This window comes from Parastagonospora nodorum (genome assembly GCF_000146915.1).
Source record: "Parastagonospora nodorum SN15 chromosome Unknown scaffold_13, whole genome shotgun sequence".
Taxonomy (NCBI): domain Eukaryota; kingdom Fungi; phylum Ascomycota; class Dothideomycetes; order Pleosporales; family Phaeosphaeriaceae; genus Parastagonospora; species Parastagonospora nodorum.
The window spans coordinates 490,634-511,950 of record NW_001884561.1 but is presented as its reverse complement, the minus strand read 5'-3'; the positions used below and the strand labels follow the sequence as shown (position 1 = coordinate 511,950).

The 21,317-nt window shown below is 51.7% G+C and overlaps 14 protein-coding genes across 14 annotated transcripts; 7 read left to right on the top strand and 7 right to left on the bottom strand.

Moving 5' to 3' along the window:
• Positions 1-81: 81 nt before the first annotated feature.
• SNOG_08716 (hypothetical protein) lies at positions 82-636 on the bottom strand (the record flags this gene model as incomplete). Its single annotated transcript, XM_001798974.1, is given in 2 exon segments — positions 82-589; positions 608-636. 2 exon segments carry the CDS (start codon positions 634-636, stop codon positions 82-84), a joined length of 537 nt encoding a protein of 178 aa, XP_001799026.1.
• Positions 637-974: 338 nt separating this feature from the next.
• SNOG_08715 (hypothetical protein) lies at positions 975-1,349 on the bottom strand (the record flags this gene model as incomplete). Its single annotated transcript, XM_001798973.1, has 1 exon — positions 975-1,349. One exon carries the CDS (start codon positions 1,347-1,349, stop codon positions 975-977), a length of 375 nt encoding a protein of 124 aa, XP_001799025.1.
• Positions 1,350-1,880: 531 nt separating this feature from the next.
• SNOG_08714 (hypothetical protein) lies at positions 1,881-2,672 on the bottom strand. The gene is made up of 4 exons (XM_001798972.1): positions 2,601-2,672; positions 2,397-2,544; positions 2,217-2,334; positions 1,881-2,138 (listed from the first exon to the last, which is right to left on the bottom strand). Exons 1-4 carry the CDS (start codon positions 2,642-2,644, stop codon positions 2,101-2,103), a joined length of 348 nt encoding a protein of 115 aa, XP_001799024.1. The 5' UTR covers positions 2,645-2,672; the 3' UTR covers positions 1,881-2,100.
• A 129-nt stretch (positions 2,673-2,801) lies between these two features.
• SNOG_08713 (hypothetical protein) lies at positions 2,802-3,919 on the top strand. The gene is made up of 5 exons (XM_001798971.1): positions 2,802-2,905; positions 2,954-2,988; positions 3,042-3,133; positions 3,183-3,494; positions 3,548-3,919. The coding sequence occupies exons 1-5, from the start codon at positions 2,848-2,850 to the stop codon at positions 3,648-3,650; spliced, it is 600 nt and encodes a 199-aa protein (XP_001799023.1). The 5' UTR covers positions 2,802-2,847; the 3' UTR covers positions 3,651-3,919.
• A 102-nt stretch (positions 3,920-4,021) lies between these two features.
• On the top strand, positions 4,022-6,285 carry SNOG_08712 (hypothetical protein; the record flags this gene model as incomplete). The annotated part of the gene is made up of 4 exons (XM_001798970.1): positions 4,022-4,297; positions 4,795-4,939; positions 4,972-5,674; positions 5,724-6,285. The coding sequence occupies 4 exons, from the start codon at positions 4,022-4,024 to the stop codon at positions 6,283-6,285; spliced, it is 1,686 nt and encodes a 561-aa protein (XP_001799022.1).
• A 469-nt stretch (positions 6,286-6,754) lies between these two features.
• On the bottom strand, positions 6,755-7,168 carry SNOG_08711 (hypothetical protein; the record flags this gene model as incomplete). Its single annotated transcript, XM_001798969.1, has 2 exons — positions 6,755-6,989; positions 7,128-7,168. 2 exons carry the CDS (start codon positions 7,166-7,168, stop codon positions 6,755-6,757), a joined length of 276 nt encoding a protein of 91 aa, XP_001799021.1.
• Positions 7,169-7,212: 44 nt separating this feature from the next.
• On the top strand, positions 7,213-8,415 carry SNOG_08710 (hypothetical protein; the record flags this gene model as incomplete). The annotated part of the gene is made up of 2 exons (XM_001798968.1): positions 7,213-7,246; positions 7,484-8,415. 2 exons carry the CDS (start codon positions 7,213-7,215, stop codon positions 8,413-8,415), a joined length of 966 nt encoding a protein of 321 aa, XP_001799020.1.
• A 1,613-nt stretch (positions 8,416-10,028) lies between these two features.
• SNOG_08709 (hypothetical protein) lies at positions 10,029-11,188 on the top strand (the record flags this gene model as incomplete). The annotated part of the gene is made up of 2 exons (XM_001798967.1): positions 10,029-10,320; positions 10,374-11,188. The coding sequence occupies 2 exons, from the start codon at positions 10,029-10,031 to the stop codon at positions 10,868-10,870; spliced, it is 789 nt and encodes a 262-aa protein (XP_001799019.1). The 3' UTR covers positions 10,871-11,188.
• A 1,421-nt stretch (positions 11,189-12,609) lies between these two features.
• SNOG_08708 (hypothetical protein) lies at positions 12,610-13,461 on the top strand (the record flags this gene model as incomplete). The annotated part of the gene is made up of 2 exons (XM_001798966.1): positions 12,610-12,753; positions 12,814-13,461. The coding sequence occupies 2 exons, from the start codon at positions 12,610-12,612 to the stop codon at positions 13,459-13,461; spliced, it is 792 nt and encodes a 263-aa protein (XP_001799018.1).
• A 301-nt stretch (positions 13,462-13,762) lies between these two features.
• SNOG_08707 (hypothetical protein) lies at positions 13,763-14,398 on the top strand (the record flags this gene model as incomplete). Its single annotated transcript, XM_001798965.1, has 1 exon — positions 13,763-14,398. One exon carries the CDS (start codon positions 13,763-13,765, stop codon positions 14,396-14,398), a length of 636 nt encoding a protein of 211 aa, XP_001799017.1.
• A 108-nt stretch (positions 14,399-14,506) lies between these two features.
• SNOG_08706 (hypothetical protein) lies at positions 14,507-14,968 on the bottom strand (the record flags this gene model as incomplete). The annotated part of the gene is made up of 1 exon (XM_001798964.1): positions 14,507-14,968. One exon carries the CDS (start codon positions 14,966-14,968, stop codon positions 14,507-14,509), a length of 462 nt encoding a protein of 153 aa, XP_001799016.1.
• Positions 14,969-15,612: 644 nt separating this feature from the next.
• Positions 15,613-16,901, bottom strand: SNOG_08705 (hypothetical protein; the record flags this gene model as incomplete). Its single annotated transcript, XM_001798963.1, has 3 exons — positions 15,613-16,264; positions 16,374-16,512; positions 16,892-16,901. 3 exons carry the CDS (start codon positions 16,899-16,901, stop codon positions 15,613-15,615), a joined length of 801 nt encoding a protein of 266 aa, XP_001799015.1.
• Positions 16,902-17,954: 1,053 nt separating this feature from the next.
• Positions 17,955-19,469, top strand: SNOG_08704 (hypothetical protein; the record flags this gene model as incomplete). The annotated part of the gene is made up of 1 exon (XM_001798962.1): positions 17,955-19,469. The coding sequence occupies one exon, from the start codon at positions 17,955-17,957 to the stop codon at positions 19,467-19,469; it is 1,515 nt and encodes a 504-aa protein (XP_001799014.1).
• Positions 19,470-19,664: 195 nt separating this feature from the next.
• Positions 19,665-20,582, bottom strand: SNOG_08703 (hypothetical protein; the record flags this gene model as incomplete). Its single annotated transcript, XM_001798961.1, has 2 exons — positions 19,665-20,181; positions 20,236-20,582. The coding sequence occupies 2 exons, from the start codon at positions 20,580-20,582 to the stop codon at positions 19,665-19,667; spliced, it is 864 nt and encodes a 287-aa protein (XP_001799013.1).
• Between the last annotated feature and the right edge of the window lie 735 nt (positions 20,583-21,317).

Sequence of the window (21,317 nt, the reverse complement as noted above, 5' to 3'; positions counted from 1 at the left end):
AATGATGTGTCCAGAGGTAGTCAATCCCTCAAACGATGGAGCTCTCAATAGCAACCGCCAACACGCAACCACTGCCTTCCATCAAAGCTCACTCCACAACTTCACTCTCCTCTCAGACATGGACTGACTCCTCTCCCTCGTCTCCACCATCACCACCTTCTCTTCCCGCTTTTCCGAAGCCGCCCTCTCAATCTTCTGCACCACATCCTCCCCTACCCCATACTTCTTCTCCTTCGCCTTCTCCCTCCTCGTCGCATTATCCCCCCTCCTCCCCTTCCCCCCTTTCTTCCCCTTCTGCTTCCACCTCACAATCGTCACAGCACCATCCCATCCATCCCCATCACCGGCCGCGCTCTCTCGCCCCTCAACCCGTTCGTCCAATCTCTGGTTCCCTTCCACGATCTCACTCTGACTCGACGTCCATCTCGCGTCGTAAAACTCCTGCTGATAAGGCGGCGGCGGCGGGAAATAGGTGTAATCGTAGCCCGGCACGATTGGATAGAAGCCTGGCGCGTGGTGGATGCCGGGGCCCGGGTGGTAGTAGACGTCTGATGGCCAGGGGTAAGAGAGGAAGGGATTTGGGGGTGGGCTGGGGGCGCGCGGGTACTAGGCGGGCGCGTCGGGGCGGAGGGACATTGTGAGTGGGGTTTGGTGGTAGGGTAACGATGGGTGAGTGTTGGTAGCGATTGAATATGAGTTGTAACGATGTGGTACTCGAATTAGGCTGATAATGATGCGAGGTGGTAAAGAGATAGGTTTATGCGTATGATGCGGGTTGCTAGTTAATTGCTGTAGGAGTGGGTAGGTGCCAGGGATCTGTGGTAGGAGAAGGGGAGGGTGTTGGATGGTGCGATCGGATGGTGATGTTTGTGTGTGCGTTGTGGTTTCCGTGGGTTGTTGGAGGTTCCATGTATGCGCCCGACTTCCATGTACCAATTCAATTGAGCACGCAATCTCACGTTGTATTATCCAGACTACTTCAACACGCCATCCTCATCACTGCTGTCTCCATCCGTATTCTTCACGCCCCTCAATTCCACTCTATCCGTCTCGTCCTCGTCGTCCTCGTCTCGGAAGCCCTCTGTATTCGCATCGCCATCGCGGTCTAGTAGTGGCGCCTCGCCGGTGCCTGTAACAACAGCTTTCTTCTCCGTCTCATCTCTCATCCCGATAATCACGCTGCCAGCGACTAACATCGCTGCCCCCAGCCACCACACGCCCGGCAACTTCTCGCTGAATATGATTGCGCTGAGGACGGCCGTGACCATGAAGTTCGCACTCGTGTTGATGATGCTGACGCGTACGGTGGACGAAGCGAGTGTAAGAGCGCGCGTGAAGAGGCCCCACATTATGGCGTTGAAGATGAGGTTGCATGCGAAGAAGAGCTGTTGGTGGTGTTAGCAGGCGCGTGTCATAGAAGGAGGGAGATATGTACCCCGCGAATCGCATACTCGAAGAGTTTGTTCTCAGGGCTAAGGCCAAATGCTGAAGCTATTGCGCTGGACCAGGAGGTCGTGAGCTCGGTGGTTGTGCTGACGTTTGTTAGCAGCATGTTTGACATGGGATGAGAGGGAGCATTACAGCTTCGCAAATACGCCATTGAAGGCCGCGCATCCTCCGCTTGCTATTGCGAGCAAGAGCCATGCTGGCTTACTCTGTGGGAGAGACATGGCAGTTCCGGCTGACTCGTATGTCGTTATGGTGTTGTGCAATGGTTTGCGTAGATTGATCTGCAAGGTACCCGGAAGCATTACCGAGCTTAGTGCAATGACGGATGCCATATCTGGGCATGGTCAATACATTTCAAGTACCTATGCACATACACATGTCGAGCCATTTGAGAGTATCAGCTGTCTCGTGATTATCAGATCATTGTTTTGGTATCAAAAAGTAACTTCAAATTGGTTTGGCAAATCTCAAAACTCCGAATTCATGCTCAAGGTATCCATGACTGCCGCAGTCTTCCCAAACGCCCGTAGCAACCAAACAGGTTCCCATTCCTTTGCGATCTCAGACTGCCCAAAAACACGCATGTCGGTCGACGACATCCCATAAGCACTTCTCCATCGTGTCTGGGTCGTGACAATTTGCTGCATGTATCTATTTTCCTGGCGCCGCTGTCGCGCTCTTGTTGGGTACTGGAGAATGGTCAGCTACATAATTTCAAGTAAAACCAGAGACTGAGCTCTAGGCTTGACCGGGACGGGTTGTATTACAGCTGACGATCTTGACGCGGTCGGCGTGAACTTGGTTCGAGTTGTCGAGCTTGAAGTTGATATCCTTGATTATGAACGTCCAGACATCATCGCAGAATCGGTACGTGTCAAGGTGACCCTACACAGACAGCGGATCAGTTCATGCGCCCCATGCTATTACCACATACACATCGAGCTCACCTTGAATGTCAGGCGAGTCTTGACCTTATCAGCAAGCCCGTCCGCAACCGCTTTGTCGAAGTTTATGAGGATCTTCATGGCAAGCTGGGGCTCGATCCGGCGCTCAGTGATAAGGTGGTCCAGCGTGTCTGTGAGGGCACCGCCCAGACTGTCCTTGGTCAGCCAGCGCACTCCAACTCGTTCCCCAGAAGGCGCATGCAGTACCTGCTTCGGCGGTACAGCTCGTAGTACTTTGTCTGATCGGCCATGTTGACGAGCTATTGCGACGTCACTGGGGGTTGAGAGATGGTGATAGCCTACCGTCGGGAGTCGCATGTCTCGCGGCGACGCTAGTGGCTTCCGCCCGAGGTTTAGCCGCTGCAGCAACCGTCATCCTCAGTGAGCTTCATCGCAAGAGCTCCAGCCCGCCACCTTTCCATCCATCTCAGCATCCTCCACCCGTTCCTTCACCATGTCTCTTACTTACGGAACCGGCGGCGCCACAGCTGCGCTTGGCGTGGTTGGGCTTTGTACGTGATGCCTGGACATGGCAGCAGGGAGTCGCTAATGACAAGCAGACATGCTCTTCCAGAACGAGGGTGAAGCCTTCAATGTACGCGCCAATGCCTCCGAACGTCTCTTACGTGCTCTCTAATACCGCTCCAGGTCGGACAATTTCTCGAAACCGTCTCGCCGTACACATTCGCCAGTTTGGGCATCGCGCTATGCATCGGTCTCTCCGTTGTAGGCTCAGCATGGTATGGCAGCGCGCGTCGGCATGGAAGCTCACATCTGACACGAGAATAGGGGAATCTGGACTACCGGTGTCTCGATCGTCGGTGGTGGTGTCAAGGCACCCCGGATAAGAACGAAGAACTTGATCTCCATCATTTTCTGCGAAGTCGTCGCCATCTACGGCGTCATCATGGCCATCATCTTCTCTTCCAAGATGAACCAGATCGATGACATTGAACAAATCTTCAGCCCATCAAACATCTTCACCGGATACGCACTGTTCTGGGCTGGCTTGACCGTTGGCATGTGCAACTTGATCTGCGGTGTCTGTGTCGGCATCAACGGAAGTAGTGCTGCCCTAGCAGATGCTGCTGACCCCTCCCTGTGCGTGTACTCAGCTGAGTCTCTTGTTGCTGTTCACTAATACGCAAACTCAGGTTCGTGAAGATTCTCACCATTGAGATCTTCGCTGCTATTCTTGGACTATTCGGTCTCATTATTGGACTGCTCATGCAAAGCAACGCGCACGATTTTGAGTGAAGAAACTGGTGGGAAATCCTGCGGGTCATTTGACACGAGGTCGTAGTTCGTCGAGAGTAATGAGGTTCAAGACAGCATCGCAACATCAAAGCGGGAGCCTAGCGCGAGCGCTCTTGTCGGGGTTGGAAAGAATTTATCAAACAGAGGTCCGGGGAGATTGTACGATGTACACATAGGTTGCTTGTATAATGCATGTATCATGAGCGAGCATAGGCGTTCAATACCTTTTGGCGTTAGACTATATAGGAATTCATTGGCTTTGAAAGCTGTCTGAGTTACCCTCCGATTATGGGTCCGTGCGCCTATGTCATCCGCCGGCTTACAGAACAAGAGCTCCACCTCTCCCCACCTCCAAAGTCAGAAGCGCCACAATGAGCGAAGGTGGCACAAAGTTGAAAGCAGCGGTTCTCATCGTTTCCGATACTGCATCGAAAGATGCGTCGACTGATAGATGCATTCCGGTCCTCAAAGACGTCTTCGATAGCGTCGGGGATAACCAATGGGAGCTTACCGAGAACCAAATCGTACCGGACGATGTCCTCGCGATACAAAAGACCATTCGCTGGTGGACAGATGGTCCCGAGCCTGTCAACCTAATCGTGACCAGCGGAGGAACAGGATTCGCCACGAAGGATGTTACACCCGAGGTATGCATGAACGATCAATTGATCAATTGAGGCTAACAATGGAAAGGCAGTCACACTTCTTTTAGACAGACATGCCTCTGGACTTGTGTATGTTCAGCAATTGATTTAAATCATTGTTTGCTTACTCCGAGTAGTCATGGCATGCTCGCAAACTCCTATGCTGTAACACCTTGTCAGTAGTCAGCGTCATTATATTGTACGCCGGCTAACTCTTTACAGTCGCCCTTATGGCAAGACCTGTAGCTGGTGTTCGGAAACATACTCTTATCTTAACGCTGCCTGGGTCGCCAAAGGGCGCAAAAGAGAATCTAGAGGCAATTCTGAGGTTGCTACCACACGCGTGCATTCAGGCAGCTGGTGCTGATACGAGGCTCTTACACATTGGCGGTGTGAAGAAGCTTGAGAAAGATGCTGGTGTCTCGTCTGGTAGCCCAACGACAGGTAGTACACCATCTCTTCGCAAATGCGGATTGTAGACATCCACTAAATTCCAATAGGTGCAGCAGGACAAGGTCACCATCACCACCATGGACACGGACATGGACACTCCCACGGACCTGGCAGTCATGCCGGCCCGCGACCTCACACAAAGCCGGAAGAGCGACCTCAGTCTAATGACCCCACTGCAGGACCCAGTAGCAGGTATAGGTCCTCGCCGTACCCGATGCTTGCAGTTCCAGATGCTCTCAAGCTTATTTCCGAGCAAACACCGACCCCCACCGTCGAACAGGTTCCAGTCAACATGAAGCTTGGAGGCGCTGTACTGGCTGAAGATGTGAAGGCCGCCGAGTCTGTCCCTGCCTTTAGAGCAAGTATCGTAGATGGCTATGCTGTCAAGATCCCGAGCTCGGGCAAGTTTGAAAAGGGTGTCTATCCAGTCACTATCATATCGCATGCTCAGCCAGGAGAAGTCAAGGAGCTCAAGGATGGGGAAATTGCGCGTATCACGACCGGTGCACCACTACCACCTGGTGCTGACGCTGTCGTTATGGTCGAGGACACTATACTAAAAAGTCAGACGGACGATGGGAAAGAAGAGAAGGAAATTGAGATTCTCACTGATGAGATCAAGGCGGGTGAAAACGTTCGTGAAGTAGGAAGTGATGTCAAGGAAGGCGAAATCATTCTGAAGAAGGGCGAGGGCATCACAGTCATAGGCGGCGAATTCGGCTTGCTGGCTTCAGTGGGCACTACGAAGGTTTCGGTCTACAGGAGGCCAGTGGTAGGTGTGTTGAGTACAGGTGACGAACTCATTGAGCACAATAGAGAAGGTCCTCTGAGGCTGGGTGAGGTCAGAGATACAAATCGACCAACGCTCATCACTGCTGTTCGAAGTCATCGATTCGATGCTATCGATCTTGGGGTCGCATCAGACAAGTATGCCATTTATTCCAGCTGCAGTGCATCTATCGCTGACACTGAACAGGCCTGGGAGTCTAGAGGCAACTCTCCGCGATGCTCTCCGCAAGTGCGACATGGTCATCACGTCCGGTGGCGTTTCGATGGGCGAGCTCGATCTTCTCAAGCCCACCATCGAGCGGAGTCTCGGTGGCACCATCCACTTCGGTCGCGTGAACATGAAACCAGGAAAGCCCACGACCTTTGCCACTGTGCCCGTCAAGGATGACGACGGGCGCCGCGTGGACAAAGTCATTTTCAGCCTTCCTGGCAACACGGCATCTGCCATCGTTTGCTTCCACCTCTTCGTACTCCCATCCCTGCATCATCAGGCTGGCATCAAACCAACGGGACTGCCAAGAGTCAAAGCTACGCTGGACGGGGATATCAGGATGGACAAGGGACGACCTGAGTATCATCGCGCACTCGTGGTAGCCAAAGAGGACGGGCAGTTGTATGCAACCTCCACTGGCGGACAGAGAAGCTCACGCATCGGAAGCTTCAAGGGTGCGAATGCGCTACTCTGTATCCCTCAGGGCGACGGCAGCCTGAAGAAAGGCGCCAACAGTAGATGCGCTGCTCATGGGTAAACTAGGTGGATGTGTAGAAAGGTAGTCGCAAGGAGCTAGGTATGGTACGCCAATGGCTTCATCCTCATTGCACAAAGACAACAGCTCTCGAGCGATCGGAAGAGCCTCCAGCAGAGAAAGTCGCGTCGGCGCTTCACAAAATTAGCACGCGACACGGCTCCAGCGCCATGCCTAGTGCACACACGAACACATCCCCAGTTCCAGGTCAAAGACATCTACTTGCCATATTCAGTAACCAGGTCTTTGCCTGTCGATGATATTGTGGCACCTGTCATTGCCTTCTCAAGCCAATTGTGCCCCCAACAGCATATTGCTTTTAGTCGCACGGGTTTAATTTCCTTCGACGGCTGTCTGTGTGACGATAATATAGCAACGAGGCGAAATTTGACAGGTTCGTGCCATCGTTGGTGGCTGCGTCGTTCAATTTCCACACGAGCTGGCCGGCTGCGTCCGCATTGACGTGTCGCCGTCACTTTGTCGAGCCGGATGTGGTGAGGATCCAAAGCCTATGTCGAGTCCCCGAGGCTTGCGGGCGCGCGTTCGGGATACGTGCGACGGTGTAACGGGGGATCGCTGGAGATGGGGCCGGTTTAGTGCCGGGTCGCTGGGCTGGCTGTGGGGCCTGGGATATCCTGGGGTGCGATCTCGAGATGGCTTCGGTTCTTTTTGTTATGGCGATCAGACACTGCCGATGGGACTCCGAGCTGAGTGAGATCGGAAGTAATCACAGAGGACCTCGGGATGTGAATTACTACCTCGGGCAGAGAGAGACACGTTCAGGTTCAGATAGGAGGGGATGTTGCGCAATCAGGTACGCGACACAGATGTTGTGTTTCACTCACGTTACGGACGTCTGGGCAGGCCTCAGGAGACGAACAAACATGTCGACTTCGCACGCCTCGCCCTTTCCTCAGCTAAGGAACCATAATGAAGTCGGTACCCTCTTTTGCTGTCCTACTTTGTGGGGCTGCAGTTAATGCATCCGCGTCGACGTTGCAACACCAATGCGCACATACCCAACAACAGATCCTGTCAGATCGGGCTCCAGTCTGTCAGCACGAGCCGGTTCAGCCTTACGAATACCGCATCTGGTCACACGATCCCTACTGTCTCTCCCGAAAAGGCAAAGAATACTGCACGCACACCACATTAAACTTCCATCGCGGCCATGGTCTAAGTTTAATCTCCACGCCAACAGCCGCCAATGCCATTGCCGCCCCGTTGTCATTCACCGAATCCCGCGGACGTGCTTCCGTCGAACCGTTTGAGGTGCGCGCCATCGCAGGCAAGGGATTTGGAGCCATTGCTACCCAATTCATTCCCAAGACAACTACCATTCTGCTTGACTCTCCTCGGATTATTGCATCCGCTCAGTTTCCGTCATACCTGTCGCACGGCCAGGGTGCGGAGCTATTCAACCATGCTCTACGGCAGTTACCGGACGTTGATCGCAAGCTTGTGCTGAGTCTTGACAAGAGTCTTGGAGGTTCTGACATTGAGGACGTCATGAAGACCAATGCGTTTGCATGCCAGCTACATGATGGCGGACAAGACGACTCGTACATGTGTCTCTTCCCGTCCGTGGCGAGGATCAATCACGCTTGTCGTCCAAATGCACATGCCAGGTTCATTCCAACGTCACTGGTGATGGAAATCAAAGCGCTGCAAGATATCAAGCCTGGCGAAGAGATCGGCATCAGCTATGGTAGGGTCGATCTCCCTCATGCCGAGAGACAGAAACTCTACAAGGAAGGCTGGAACTTTGGATGCACCTGCGACATGTGTACAGACTCAAAGTATGCCATTGCAGGCAGCGATCAGCGCCGAGCGAGATTTGCGCAAGTGCGCAAGAAGCTGGAAAATCTCACGCCCGAGACATATAATGCGCAGCAAATCGTTAGTTGGGAACAGGAGGTCATGGAACTTAGTTCCAAGGAGGGTTTAGATGTGCTCCTCGCGGCGGATTACGAGAGACTTGCGTACGTGTACGCCAGTCATGGGATGGTAAAGGAGGCAAAAATGTGGGCCGGAAAGGCAATGGAGAGTTTGCTAGAATGGAAGGTCGTTGACGGAGGGCCACGTAATGAAGTCCGCAGGATCGAAGAGCTATTACTCGAGTTGGGAGGCTGAGTTTGGTCTGAGAACTGAGTAGGACCGATGCCTCGGGATCTGATGCCTCCGATTCTGATTCTTGAACATAGCTTGTAAGCAAGACTTCAGCTGTATCTTGTGTATTACCCGCAAATGGGTTATTGACGGAGAGATACGATTCAAGAATAGCAATATGAGTCAGATAGGTGGTAGGTAGAAATGCCTGCTGAAATGCTTAGATATTTAGAGGATACCCATTGGAAAACAAGCATTGTAACTGCAGCATTCGCGCATATCTTAGCAGGCTTGAAGCTTGGAGCTTGGAGCTTGAAGCAAAGAACATGTCGTGAACAACGTTGCGCTGAGATTGAGATAGAAGCATGAGTCGTCGTAAGGCTGAGGCTGCTGTCCATTAGAAGACTTAGCGGGCCGCTAAGATTGAAAAGGCACGATTTGGTGAGCAGCTGATCTACAGCAATGTGCTCGGACAGAGAGAGGCCCCCACGTTGTTTGCGCAGAAAACGTTCTTCGAAATGTGCTAAGTGCACGAAACGCCGTGGGAGCTGTGCAGTAACCGCAGTGGCATTTGGTGTCGCGGCCTGACCCTGGTGCGGGCCGCGCGACAGCCATCCGAAGCATCCAGGTTGGCCCGGCGAGGTCCTTGAATGAATAACAAAGGACGATGGTCAGCCCTGTGTACATGATCGACAAGGGTCGAGATACTGGTCTTTGGTGTTGAGCCGTCGAACCTGGTTGTCGAACTCAGTAAAGAGGGTCGAAGAGAACGCGTCGTCGTGCCCAGAGTGCACACTCAGTTCTTAAGGTAAGACCGAATCGTTCCTAGTATGATTTCAGCGTAGACATGTCGTTGGGAAAGGGCTTTTGCGAATTCAGGTACCAGGAATAGGCCTGACGACAGGGTGGTGTTGGCCGAATGCACGGGCTATCCGCTAAACCTTGTAGCCAATGGCCCCTTGTACCTTCCAACTCATCGTCCCAACCTCAAACCTTCTTGGCGTCTCCACCCCTTTAGTTCTTGGTCGTACAACGTATCCATTTGCTAGACAGCCGTCGACTGCCTTGCAGGCTGCGCATAAGGCTAGAACGCCATGGTGACATCCACACTTGCCAACAACAAAGCGCATCGCGTACCGCGCACCGCGCATCTGCATCACCAAGCGCTCGCGCCCATGTCCGGACTTCGGGTAGCCACGAAGTCCTTTCGCTCTCCTTTCCAAAAAGACGCACGCTTCGGACCGTAGAGCTTACGATCCAGTCCTGTGCTACTGGAGGCGCAACTTGAACCTGCGCGTTTGCGTCAAATTTGCGACTAGGCTGTGTCACCAGGATCTCCCCGTGATTTGCATACGGGGATGTGCGCAACCTTGTTTCATCTGGAGACGAGCAAGCCCTGGTTGTTGCGCTGATGGTGGTGGTACAGGCGTGCTCAACGCATGATAACATTGGAAATGGAGGTCCCAGACTAATTATGGCGCTTTGATGTGGAGTTGATATCAAGACCGAACCGCCCTAGATTCTAACCCTTCGTTAAGTGTATAACCACGCGTTCGTCCCTCGAACTTGTGCTTTATGTCATAGTCGTTCATTACTCGAGTCCTTCCTTTACACACGCCTAATACGTCCTGTCTAATATGTTTTCACGTGTCTCCTTCCTTTCAGTCTTCGCGACCTTTGTCGCCCTCTCTGCCAGTCAACAATGCTTCGGGCTTGATGGCAGCAAACTCGACGACACCTTTGCGCCATGCAACCCGACTGCAAAACATAGTGGTTGTTGCGCCACCAATCGACCTTCTAGTGCCGAACTCTGCCTGGATACTGGTCTATGCATGTCAACAACCGGGCAGTCAACGGGCATGATATGGCAGGCTGGGTGTACGGACGAGACCGGAAAGGCTGTTGAATGTCCAAGAGTGTGTCCTGGTGGTATGTTGCATCACTGTTCTCAACATTACGTTCAACGCTAACAGTATCTAAAGTGTCCAATAATTTCGGTGGCCTGACCGCTATAAAAGCGTGGAACATCCAACAATGCGACTCTGGAACATACTGTTGTCGAGCACCCAATGACAAAAGAAGCTGTTGCGATAGCTCATCCGCACCCAAAGTCACCATATCCTCGCTCGGCTCACTTCAATTACCCGTCGCCACAGCAACTCCAGTACCCTCTTCAACATCATCACCATCATCATCACCAAAGGACGTCGCCGCTACCGCAGTGTCTACCGGCTCAACATTCTTAGCTACCTCCGCAGCTAGTCCTGACACATGCACAAAGGAGAGGCATCAAACCGCAGTCGTAGGAGGAACCATTGGTGGTCTCTTCGGTACCATTATAGTTGCCCTCGCATGCCTCGCGTTCTGGCTGCACAAGAGCGAGGCGGCGTCAAAGAAGACCTCAAGAACCATTACGAAGAGCAATTCGTCCAGACAGCAGCATACCGGCGGACACTTGCGTCTACTATCTCGCTGTTAGGAAGCAATGAGTTGGAGGAAGTGAAGAGCAGGCCAACCACCAGCCCTTAAAAAAACCATCGTACTTGTCGTACATTTTTCTTTATATTGAATTTCACTTTTCATACTAGCCTCGTGGGTGTATGGGGTTGCAGTGATACCACTGGGTTGTCATCTTTAGATCTTTCTTTTGTTTTAACGCGAATACCCTATCGGCCGATTTTTTGGAAGGACTATTGGAGTGTGTTGGAGGCGTTTGGCTAGCGGGTGGCATGGCAGTAATATTTCAATTTCGGTATTTTACAGAAGTCCGACGAGAAAATATATATTGGTGTGTTGAACATTATATTCAATCGTTGAATTCGTGACATGCAGTGGAAACTGTTTACACTGCCATCGCATGCACATCTTAGTCTTGATGCCCTTCTTGAGTGTGTATACCGGTTCGACTGCCGGACGATCTTATGAGCGCCTGCCGCGCTTGTTCAACTACCTTCTCCGTGCACAGCAAGCAGCCTCCTGCATACATTATTCCCCTCAGCCCTAGCATACATACCAACACCGTCGGCAGTGTGATGTCGCAAGACCACCCCTGACCTTATGCATGCCCAATATAAACACCCGCACGCACAAACTCTTCTCGAAAGGGACGTCATATACCCAGAAGAGAACCAACAGCCTCGGAAATTTCCTCGTTTCATGAGTTATCCCTGGACTTATACAGTGCATAATATTACAACTGCAAGCTTCGGGGAGTTGTGCCCCTGCCAAGGGGAGAGACTCCGAATGGATGCCGAGGTTTTCGGCAATGACGTGGGAATTTCATGCTTGGGCGATTTGCGAGGGAACGTGTGTTCTATTGCTAGGGCTGAGGACAATATGTGCTGCATGTAAAAGGGATGCTGATCGCCTTCTCGAAGGAGTGATCGACGTGTTCGATGGCAATGTGCAGTGGGGATTCAACGAAGTCCATGTACCTGACATAGGGACCTGCTTCAGTCACTCGGTACGCTAAGTAATGTGCTGCTAGCAGACACCGGCATACATCGTGAATCGGAAGGCTGTGATGTCGCTATGTAGATCCTTGAGGACCTAAAATTTGACTTAGTGCTTTGGCTGCGCAAATCTAAGTACACCCAAGCACCTTCATGCTAGGTACTTATGGTATAGTCTCTACACGATGTCATCATCAGAGCCCACGAGACTAGTTCAACGGTATTGCTTTTGGTGTTGTGTTTGAGCACAAGCAAAAGTTGCCGTCGGCAATTGTGACCAAGAATTGCCATCGGCTCAGCCTTCCGATCTTATCGTTCCTTATCAATGCTCCACATCACCCCAGCTAACCTGACTATTTCTGTTCTCATCTCGTGCTATTGCTTAGGATATCTGGAATTCAAAAAAAAAAAAACGGTACTCATCTTCTATGTTTGCTGAAACTTTTCACGGGGCAAGTAGGCGACAGATTGGATTTCCGAGCGCGCGCTCCTCGATGTGAAAGGGCCTATACGGGTTCTTCTCTCAGATGCAATGTGTGAACAGAGATCGGATTGAAGCACAGCCTTTTCCATCCAAGGATACCGGCAATTGTTAGTGGCATAGCCATGATTCGAGATATCGGACGAGCCATATGTAGCCGCGCATATCGAGTCAAGCGATTGGGCTCATATAAGAGCACTACAGAACCATTGTGTCGGGCCCATACCTAGCTATAGTCAACATCATCAGTCAACAGCAAAATTCACTCGCAGACGTTTGCACAAGATGATTCTTCCGAAAATCATACATCTTGCACTTCTAGCTGCTTCGGCTGCTGCGCACTTCGTTGTCCCAAATGACGACCAGAATATGTCGGGGATCGTCGTCAATGGTATCCCGTACAGCACTCGTGTGAAGTATATGCGACTAGTATGCCTTACACGTTCTTCGAACACTTTCTCAGTGTTGTTGATTGACTAACATCGCTAGGCAAATGAAGCTCTCTTCGAGCAAAGCGGCCCATGTCCTTTTGCTGCATACGGCACTATCATTGTGAACCACACAAGCGATGAGGTTGTTTGTCGAGGCGCAAACTTCCGCACCGGTGACCCAACGTATGATCCTTCCCGTCGAGCAATTAACCATATACTGATGTTCCACTTCAGCATTCATGGCGAAATCTCCGCAATCAATGCCTGCACAGCTGTTTTCCAGGCCCGCAACATGACAGCCACCCAGATCTTCGCTGCATGGGCAGACTTGTCAATCTGTACGAACGCACCCTCGCTCCCACAAAATCTCCTAACACCCAATGCAGACACAAACGCAGAATCATGCCCCATGTGCGCGTCTGCAATCCGCTGGTCGGGTTTCAAGGAGTATATCTACGGCACCACTATCCAACACAACTACAATGCTGGTTGGGGCGTGATCACGATGTCCAGCTACGATGTGTTTCAGCAGACACGCCAGTTACCGGGTTACCAGACGGTTATGCTGGGGCAGATTTTGACGAATGAGACGGATCCGCTGTTTAGCTGGCAGTATAATGAGAGCTATCCGTGTCCGAATGGGTGCGTGAAGGAGATGAGTAAGACGAGGGGGTACATGGCATGTGTCGATCCGAATTCAACATAGAGTGGTGGAAGTAGATACCCGCAGCATCTGAAAAATCGAGGATGTGAATGTTGAGACTACTTGTGTGAAGATGCCTTGGTGTTGTATTCGCGGAGTGTCTTAATGGCGTTAGCGAGGATGAACATGGGGTTGGGTGAAGCGGAGCTTTGACCAATGACGCAGAAATGTCAAGAAAGCTCTCGAAAGTTTCTACAACAAGCTCTTTGACAACAAACAAACTCATGTGTGTCTTCATTCTGCCCCGTCTGCGACAGTCGCATTAAGTTGCACCCACAGCAAACAACCCACATTCCTTATCACCATGGCTACTGTACCCATCGGCGTCATCATCTCCGGTCGTCCAGTCCTTACAGACGCGCGCGCCGTATCGGAAACCCAATTTGCGTTCCAAATCCCGTCCCAACCGTCCTTCTCGCATATCGTCGTCTTCCTACTCCCCGGTATCACGTTACCAGATGGCACCGCCGCCGCCGTATACGCGCAACTACCTGGAGCAGCACAAGTCAAGCTCTTGGGCGCAATCGCAAACGAGAAACCCAGCGCGATATTCAAAGTCATAGACAAAGCTGGCGGACCAGCAGGCGGGGGCCTTGGCGATGAAGATGTCATGGTAGACGAGAGCATGAACGGCAATGGTGTGCTTGCACTGGGCATCTCCATTGAGCCGGCGCAACAAGTGGCAGCTGCGTTGGAACAACAAAAGGCGCAAAATGCTGCCGTTGCACCAAAGACGGGCAACGAGATTGTTCTGAGGGGCCAGGCAACGGTGACGACAAAGGTGCTTGCGCAGAGGATCATCAAGAATTGCTACGACTTCTTGACAAGCTGGGGCAGTGGAGATACGGTGCCCTTGAAGGCATTCCAGGCCTGGTGGACAAAGTTTGAGAACAAGATTGAGAGGGATCCTGGCTTCTTGGAGAGGAGCGATGGTGGTTGAAGAGTCACGGTAACTCGCGGACAGCACAATATGTTGCAGGAATGAAGCAGAGGTCACACATGGATGCGTAGGACTGGATAACCACTGCGACAATGCAACACCACGGCTTCAGAACGCCTTGTTCACACCCTCCCACTCCGGCTCCGCCAGATGCGCTTTGTACATGACTCCAGGCCAGGACACCATCGGCGCCTTTTCAGGCTTTTTCTTCGCTTGCCCCACCACAGCATCACCGAGCACCTTCTCGATCCCGCACCGCTCGAAATCCTTTTCCAATTTCCCTCGCAACGGTTGCAATACATCCCACGCCTCGCTCTTCCGGCCGAAATCCGTAATTACTGCGAGCCGCACCAGCTTCGATAATTGCCCAATCCTCTCTGCAATCTGCGGACTCGTGTGGATTGCAATCGCCGTCCAGACATCGTGCTTGTCTCGCTCGCTCACATCGAATTGTGACAGGTGCTTTACAGCGGCGTCGGCCCCTTCGACTTCGAACCGTTGCGAGCCGTCGTATGTGTCCGTGGTCCCAATGTCGTGGAAGAGACAGGCAGTGAATAAGAAATCATGCATTGATGCGTCGGAAACATATGTAGAATTGGTGTGTTTCGCGAGCGTAGTGGCGTAGAGATAGACTCTGATGCTGTGGTTCAGAATCGATGGAGGTAGGAGAGAGGACGCATGGGCATAGGCGGACCGCGATATTTGTGTTTCTGGGATCACACTGGTTGCATCAATGGGCGTCGGACCTGTTCTGGAGGCGTTATCCACCAAAGACGAGGGTGGACACATGGTGACGGAATTGCGAATGGGTTACGGTCTGCCTGCAAAACTGAGTGTTAAGTAGGAAGAAGTGCATGAATTCCACAAGTTGTTCAAACTCGGCATAGGATGTCGATACTTATACACTAGAAGCACGCCTTCTTGTACACTTGCGTCTCAAAGAGGATAAGTGGGGTCCACTCGTCACTAGACCCCGCTACAAGCCGCTCCTCTATTACCACAAAGCGAATCAAACAGCTAGACGACAGCAAGTCTGTTCCTCGGATATGAATTATTCACTTCACAGAGATTGATGCATCGTGTAGGAGAACATGCGAGTGCGATCGTAACCTCATCACATTCATCAATCCATCTTCAACAGTCCCCTCTACCTCACGGCATAGGATAACTTCTCCCAAACACCTCCCTAATACCCTCCACCCCCAACCCCGTACTCAACCCCAACTGCGCCAAAATCCTCGCCTTCTGCGGATTATAAAACCCACTTGCAATCGTAAAATCCCCTGTACTCGGCGGGGCACAAACCCATCCGCACTCCTATGACTGCTCACAATCGGGATCCCCGTAGCATTAAACACCCTCTCCATATTCAGCGCCGCAGCAGACGATGTACCACCCGCTCCCACACCCGCAAACACTACGCCCTTTGCGCCGCCATCGACAGTCGCGTTGAACAGATACGGATCCATATCCTGATGCGCATATAGAATATCGACCTGCGCAAGCTCCGTCACATTCGCAACATCAAAGTGCACCTGCCCAACGGGCCTCGCAGGCGCGAAGAAGAAAAACGGGACTTGATTAATAAACACGCCGAGCTGGCCAGCTTCCGTACTACTAAACGTATCGAGCGTGTTGGCGTTGTTCTTCGTTGTGTAGAATGCCGATCCAATGCGGTCGTTCAGCACGATCATAGCCCCGCGGTCGCGGCCCGCGGGCGAGCTGGCGAGCGTCACGGCTTGGAAGAGGTTCAGCGGGCCGTCGGCGGAGAGGGCGGTGGCGGGGCGCATGGCGCCGACGAGGATGACGGGTTTAGAGGAGGAAATGGTGGAGTCGAGGAAGAAGGCGGTTTCTTCGAGCGTGTCTGTGCCGTGGGTGACGACGACGCCTGAGACGGTGTCTTTTGCTAGGCTCTTCGTTGATCATGTGTGCGAGTGTCAAACTGATGGTTTGGGTGGATGTCTCCTGAACCGACGTTGGAGACTTGGTAGCCGGGCGATGTTGGAGATGTTGAGGAGCTCCGGGGACGGCGTCGACGAGTTGTTGCACTCCGAGGCCGATGGAGTAGCCGGTGGTTTGTGTGTTGGTGCTTCCTTGGGACGCGATGGTGCCGCCTGTGGCGAAGATGGTGACGTTCGGGAGGGAAGGCGTTGATGGAGGTTTGGATGTCTTGTCGGATGAAAAGTTTGTGGAGATCAGGTTTAGTGAAGTCGATGGGTGAAGCTAATGCTAGGGAGGTAAAGAGACCCAAAAGCTGTATCGGACACCTCATCTTTAACCTTTTTGTGGGTTTGATGGGCAGTCAAAGTGTAAGAGTTTGAGTGAATGTATGCTACTGGACTGTGTTCGATCTGAAAGAGATCAGACTAAAGTAAAGTTTTCGAGGTCAATTGAACTGAAGTTATTTGCGTCTACTTTATACCAGTCTATCATGCTTCTCGGCACCAGTATTGCTATCGGTCGTAATCAGTCCTAGTAATGCCTATCTCGTGCCAAGATGCATGATGGCAGTTTTTCGCCCGTCAGCATCATTGAACTCATACAAATGCGGAGATAGATACAGCAACCGAAGGACGAGTTATGTAAACATGCCGGATGATCGTTGCGACTCGGCACCGTTATCGCGATAACCCACCACACAAAGACACTAGAACATCTCGAGAAGGATTGCCAAGAAGGTCTTAACTGGAAAGGCAGCCGAAGTTGCAAGTTGGGTTGATGTATGATTCGTAGGGGAGACTGCATAAGGTTGCGTACAAAAAGTAGACATACCGCCTCTTCCTACACAGAACAGAGTGCGACAGGGGTAGAGCAGAGCTCATCCGGCAAATGAGCTTCTGGATAGCAGAAATTGAGCCAATGAGGGTTTATCGTGCTTCTTGTCGAACCCCTGCTATCTACCCGTCGTTTGCTCCACCAAGCGGTAAACGAAAGCTACGAGGCTAACTAGTGCAACTGTAAAGCATACCCGAATTGCCCTGTCTTGGAATGAGTCTTGACATCTTGCGAGCCTCTGGTATCTCGCTAAGATTGTGCTTATCTTCCTTGAAATGGTTTCAGTTGCCCGCTTTAGTGTCCGCAGTACAAGTGTACTTATGCTTCGATCATCGGAAAGTCTGGAATATTGATGACGGGCTGTCCTATGGGTACGTGCAAGTATCGAGTGAGACGTGACGATGTTCTTCGCAAGCCTGTGCTCGATCCTGTGCTCGATCCTGGTTTCGAAGTTTGCTAGACAACGCTACCTAGTCTCATTACATACTAGTCTATCACTGACACCGAAGCAGTCGAGAACGATCTCCACGACTTAAAATACTTGACTAAATGCAGCTGAATGTGCGCCAGAAGCAAACTTGGCGTCCACGGCTACACAGCCCCTCAGCCAGACCCGAAATCCTTCGAAAGGCGTCCACCAACGAGTAACAAGTGGGCGTAGTAGGTCATAGCGCGAACGACGTCATCACTTCTCGCAGCCATCCGCGTAGTTCCATAACTACGGTGACCCATGCCAAAGTGATACAAATACATCTAGATATAAACACTACACTTATACACCATGTCAAACGATATCGCGAACAATCGCTCTGCTCTGAAGGACTTTCTTGGCTCTGTAGCTACGGTATCCGGCGATTTATCGAACATCACAGCGCCTCCATTTGTGCTAGCTGAAAACTCCACGGTAGAGATACCGCAATATTGGGCTGACCATCCGACTTTGTTCATATCCCAGGCGGCCGAGGAGGATGCGGAGAAGCGAGCTTTGAGTGTCCTGAAATACTTCATCGGCACGTTGCGGAATCAACAGTATTCAGGCCGACGAGAAAAAGATGGTGTGAAGAAGCCATTGAACGCGTTCTTGGGAGAACTTTTCCTCGGTCATTGGAAAGATGAAGAAATAGGAGAGACACGTCTAGTTGCCGAGCAGGTTAGCCATCATCCACCTATAACAGCATGCTACCTCTGGAACGACAAGCATGGGGTCCGCGCGCAAGGGTTCACTCAACAAGAGATCACTTTTTCTGGAAATGTGAACATCAAACAGAAGGGCTATGCACTTTTGCATCTCGATAGATGGGATGAAGACTACCTGATCCCGGTGCCGAACATCAAAGTCAAAGGTCTTTTGACTGGCACGCCATACCCGGAACTGGCTGGCGAATATTCCCTCATCTCTTCAAATGGATACGTCTCCCACCTCAAATTCACAGGAAAGAGTTTCTTGGGCGGAGGTCAGAAGAATGGGCTCGAGGCGAAGTTGTACCATGCAGACAAGCCAAGCGAAACTTTATACACAGTCAAAGGTGCTTGGAATGGAGAGTTGACATTCAAGAATGGCAGGACGGGAGAGGAGATCTACACGTTCAATGTCAACGATCTCGACTCCGCAAGCATTGAGGTAGCTCATCTTTCCGAGCAAGACCCATGGGAATCACGAAAAGCATGGGGAGAGGTCATTTCTGCTCTACACCGAGGCGACATGAAGCGTGTAGCGGACGCAAAGTCGCGCGTTGAAGAGGGCCAGCGGCATATGCGAGACGCAGAGGTGGCAAGCGGTAAGCACTGGCAACCCATCTTTTTCGAGAGGACGGAGGGTGACCCCGTTTTCGAAAAATTGTCCGCTCTGGATCCCGGATCGTTCACAGTCGACAAGACAGGAGGCTTCTGGAAAGTCAATCGAGAAGCTGTCAAGACAGTCAAACGGCCTTTCCATGGTGATCTGCTGCCGACCAATGAGCAGATCCAACATGCTGAAAGAGACTGGACAACGAATAGGGATAGTATTCAGATTGACTCCTCGCACCGGGAGGCGTTCGCGGCAGCAGGATATTCCTCGAAAGTATCAAAGTCTGATAGTGCAGTAAGGGCAAATGATCCCATCAAGTCCAATGGCACTGCGAATGGGGCGACTGAGGTGATAAGCGAGAAGCCTAGTGTTGTCGACGGGCGAAAGGATCATCCTCTGGAGAAGCAGGAACTCGCGCAAGGCGTGGCAGCACCCGCAGTCGGCGAGCCGACCAACGCGCAGGTAGAAGCGTTCCTCCGTGCAAAGAACAGCAATGTAGATCGATGATGCGAGCGACAGTGATATCATGGAGGGAGATGATGTGATTCAAAGATGCTGTCATTCCTAATTAACGATTAATTATTCCTTTTGCTCTGCGCCTTGATCATCGCCTGGATATTTCGAACGAATGGTTGGATCTCTCCCATTCTGCACATTCATAATCCTGTTTCGTGTAATGTACATTTCGTAATCCGGATGCCGTTATCGCCTTTCGGAAGCCTGGTGGACTTGTGTGTGCACCGTTACAGTGCCAGCACGGCACTCTTCATCAGAGCTCTTGCTAGCTTGTATCTCCCATGTTGTGTATCCCTTGTCGTTCTTCTCTCTCCCATTTGCATCAACAAGATCATCCCTGAGTCGTACAGGCTGAAGATCGCCCATGCCATACTCGTCGTCCTTATCTCTGACAGTTCCCTTCTCCGACCGCAACAACGATTTGAAGCTCGGAAATCCACTACGTGGGCTGGATAGTCGAGGGCTCCATTGAGGTGTACGCGCGCCAGTCGGCTTTGAGCTGTCGTCTGTACCGCCCGAGGAGAGACCGAGTTTCGAAGTGACGACGCGGTACAGTGGGCGGAGTGTTGCGAGACTTCCAGCAGTTATGGCGAGGCCTTGTTCGATGTCACTCCAGATGGCGACGTCAACGGTAGCCCAGAGAAAGTCGGGATCTCTGAACTTCATGACATAGGCTAATCGCACGGTAACAGCGATACTGGCACTACACGCATTCTATCAGTAGCTGTATGCAATCAGGATTGTTCGATCAACTTACATGCAGGCCATCCCAAGGATAGGAATCAGCAAGATTCTTGTCTTTGCAGGCATGTTCAGTCCCCATACAACAAAAATAGGCAGGATTGCGAATGTGAAATCCGAAATGATCGCACATGCACTGTACAGAAAGGTGAGGCCGATGATCACATCGATCGGAACGCAGTATCCCGGTTCGTGCTTGTTCCAGAAATAGCTGATGGGGGTGCACTGGAAAACTGTGACGAAGAAGAAGACGGCTCCAGTGAAGACTGATATGGCCATAGCAGCGTAGATGATCCACTTGTGCATGGGCTTGATCGTGACACGGAGAAGGAACAGCCCAATCGAAACTTTTGAGGTGATCATGGCCAGACAGTATCCAATGTAACATAGCCACCAGTACTAATCATCAAGTTAGCCACAGAAGCGTCTCGTTATGGGTATGCTATCCCCTACCCTCATTGCCATGAAAATTTCTTCGTTCGACAGGGTGTTCATGTGTCGTCCAGTCCCCCAGTGAATGCCACCAATGGCACATGTTGCAAACATTATGTGGGAGCCCAGAGCGAACACCATGAAAGCGTCATCCCATCCGAATGCCTTCACCAGGCATGTTCGAACATACACCCTCAAAACGGTAGCCGTAAACGCCAGGGAAACAAAGGTTGAGCATACCTAGAATTGTTAGTCGACCTCATGGTATGTCTGATGAGTATGTATAAGTGACATACTGCTTGCAACTCCGGTCCACGAGTCTCGTCCGCCATTATCAAAAACACCACAATTCACCACTCGAATGCACTAAAGAGGATACTTAAAGAAAGAGTCCGGCTCGGCGAGATATAACAGATCGACGCACGAAGGATCAGGGCAAGAAAAGCAATGCAGCCACTCCACACGCCATGCTCCTCGGATGCCGGGTAGTCACTTCAGTGCCAGGGGCGAGATAAGACAGAGGCCCAGGACTATACCAAAAGCGAGGAACAGCTGACTCGAAAACATCCACGTTAAGACCCGATCCACAGGCTGCCAGAATGAAAGACGACAGGGCCCAGGGCCCATGCAGATTCATCTATCCAGCCGCTGGAAATCTGCAGGCGT

Bases quoted from the DNA above. Each gene is read 5' to 3' on its own strand.
- SNOG_08714 (XM_001798972.1), bottom strand. From the start codon at position 2,644: ATGGCCGATCAGACAAAGTACTACGAGCTGTACCGCCGAAGCAG. The intron at 2,545-2,600 runs GTACTGCATGCG...GACCAAGGACAG, and splicing joins GAGCTGTACCGCCGAAGCAG to TCTGGGCGGTGCCCTCACAG. The intron at 2,139-2,216 runs GTAATACAACCC...ACCATTCTCCAG, and splicing joins CCGCGTCAAGATCGTCAGCT to TACCCAACAAGAGCGCGACA.
- SNOG_08713 (XM_001798971.1), top strand. From the start codon at position 2,848: ATGTCTCTTACTTACGGAACCGGCGGCGCCACAGCTGCGCTTGGCGTG. The intron at 2,906-2,953 runs GTACGTGATGCC...AATGACAAGCAG, and splicing joins GCTTGGCGTGGTTGGGCTTT to ACATGCTCTTCCAGAACGAG. The intron at 2,989-3,041 runs GTACGCGCCAAT...ATACCGCTCCAG, and splicing joins ACGAGGGTGAAGCCTTCAAT to GTCGGACAATTTCTCGAAAC.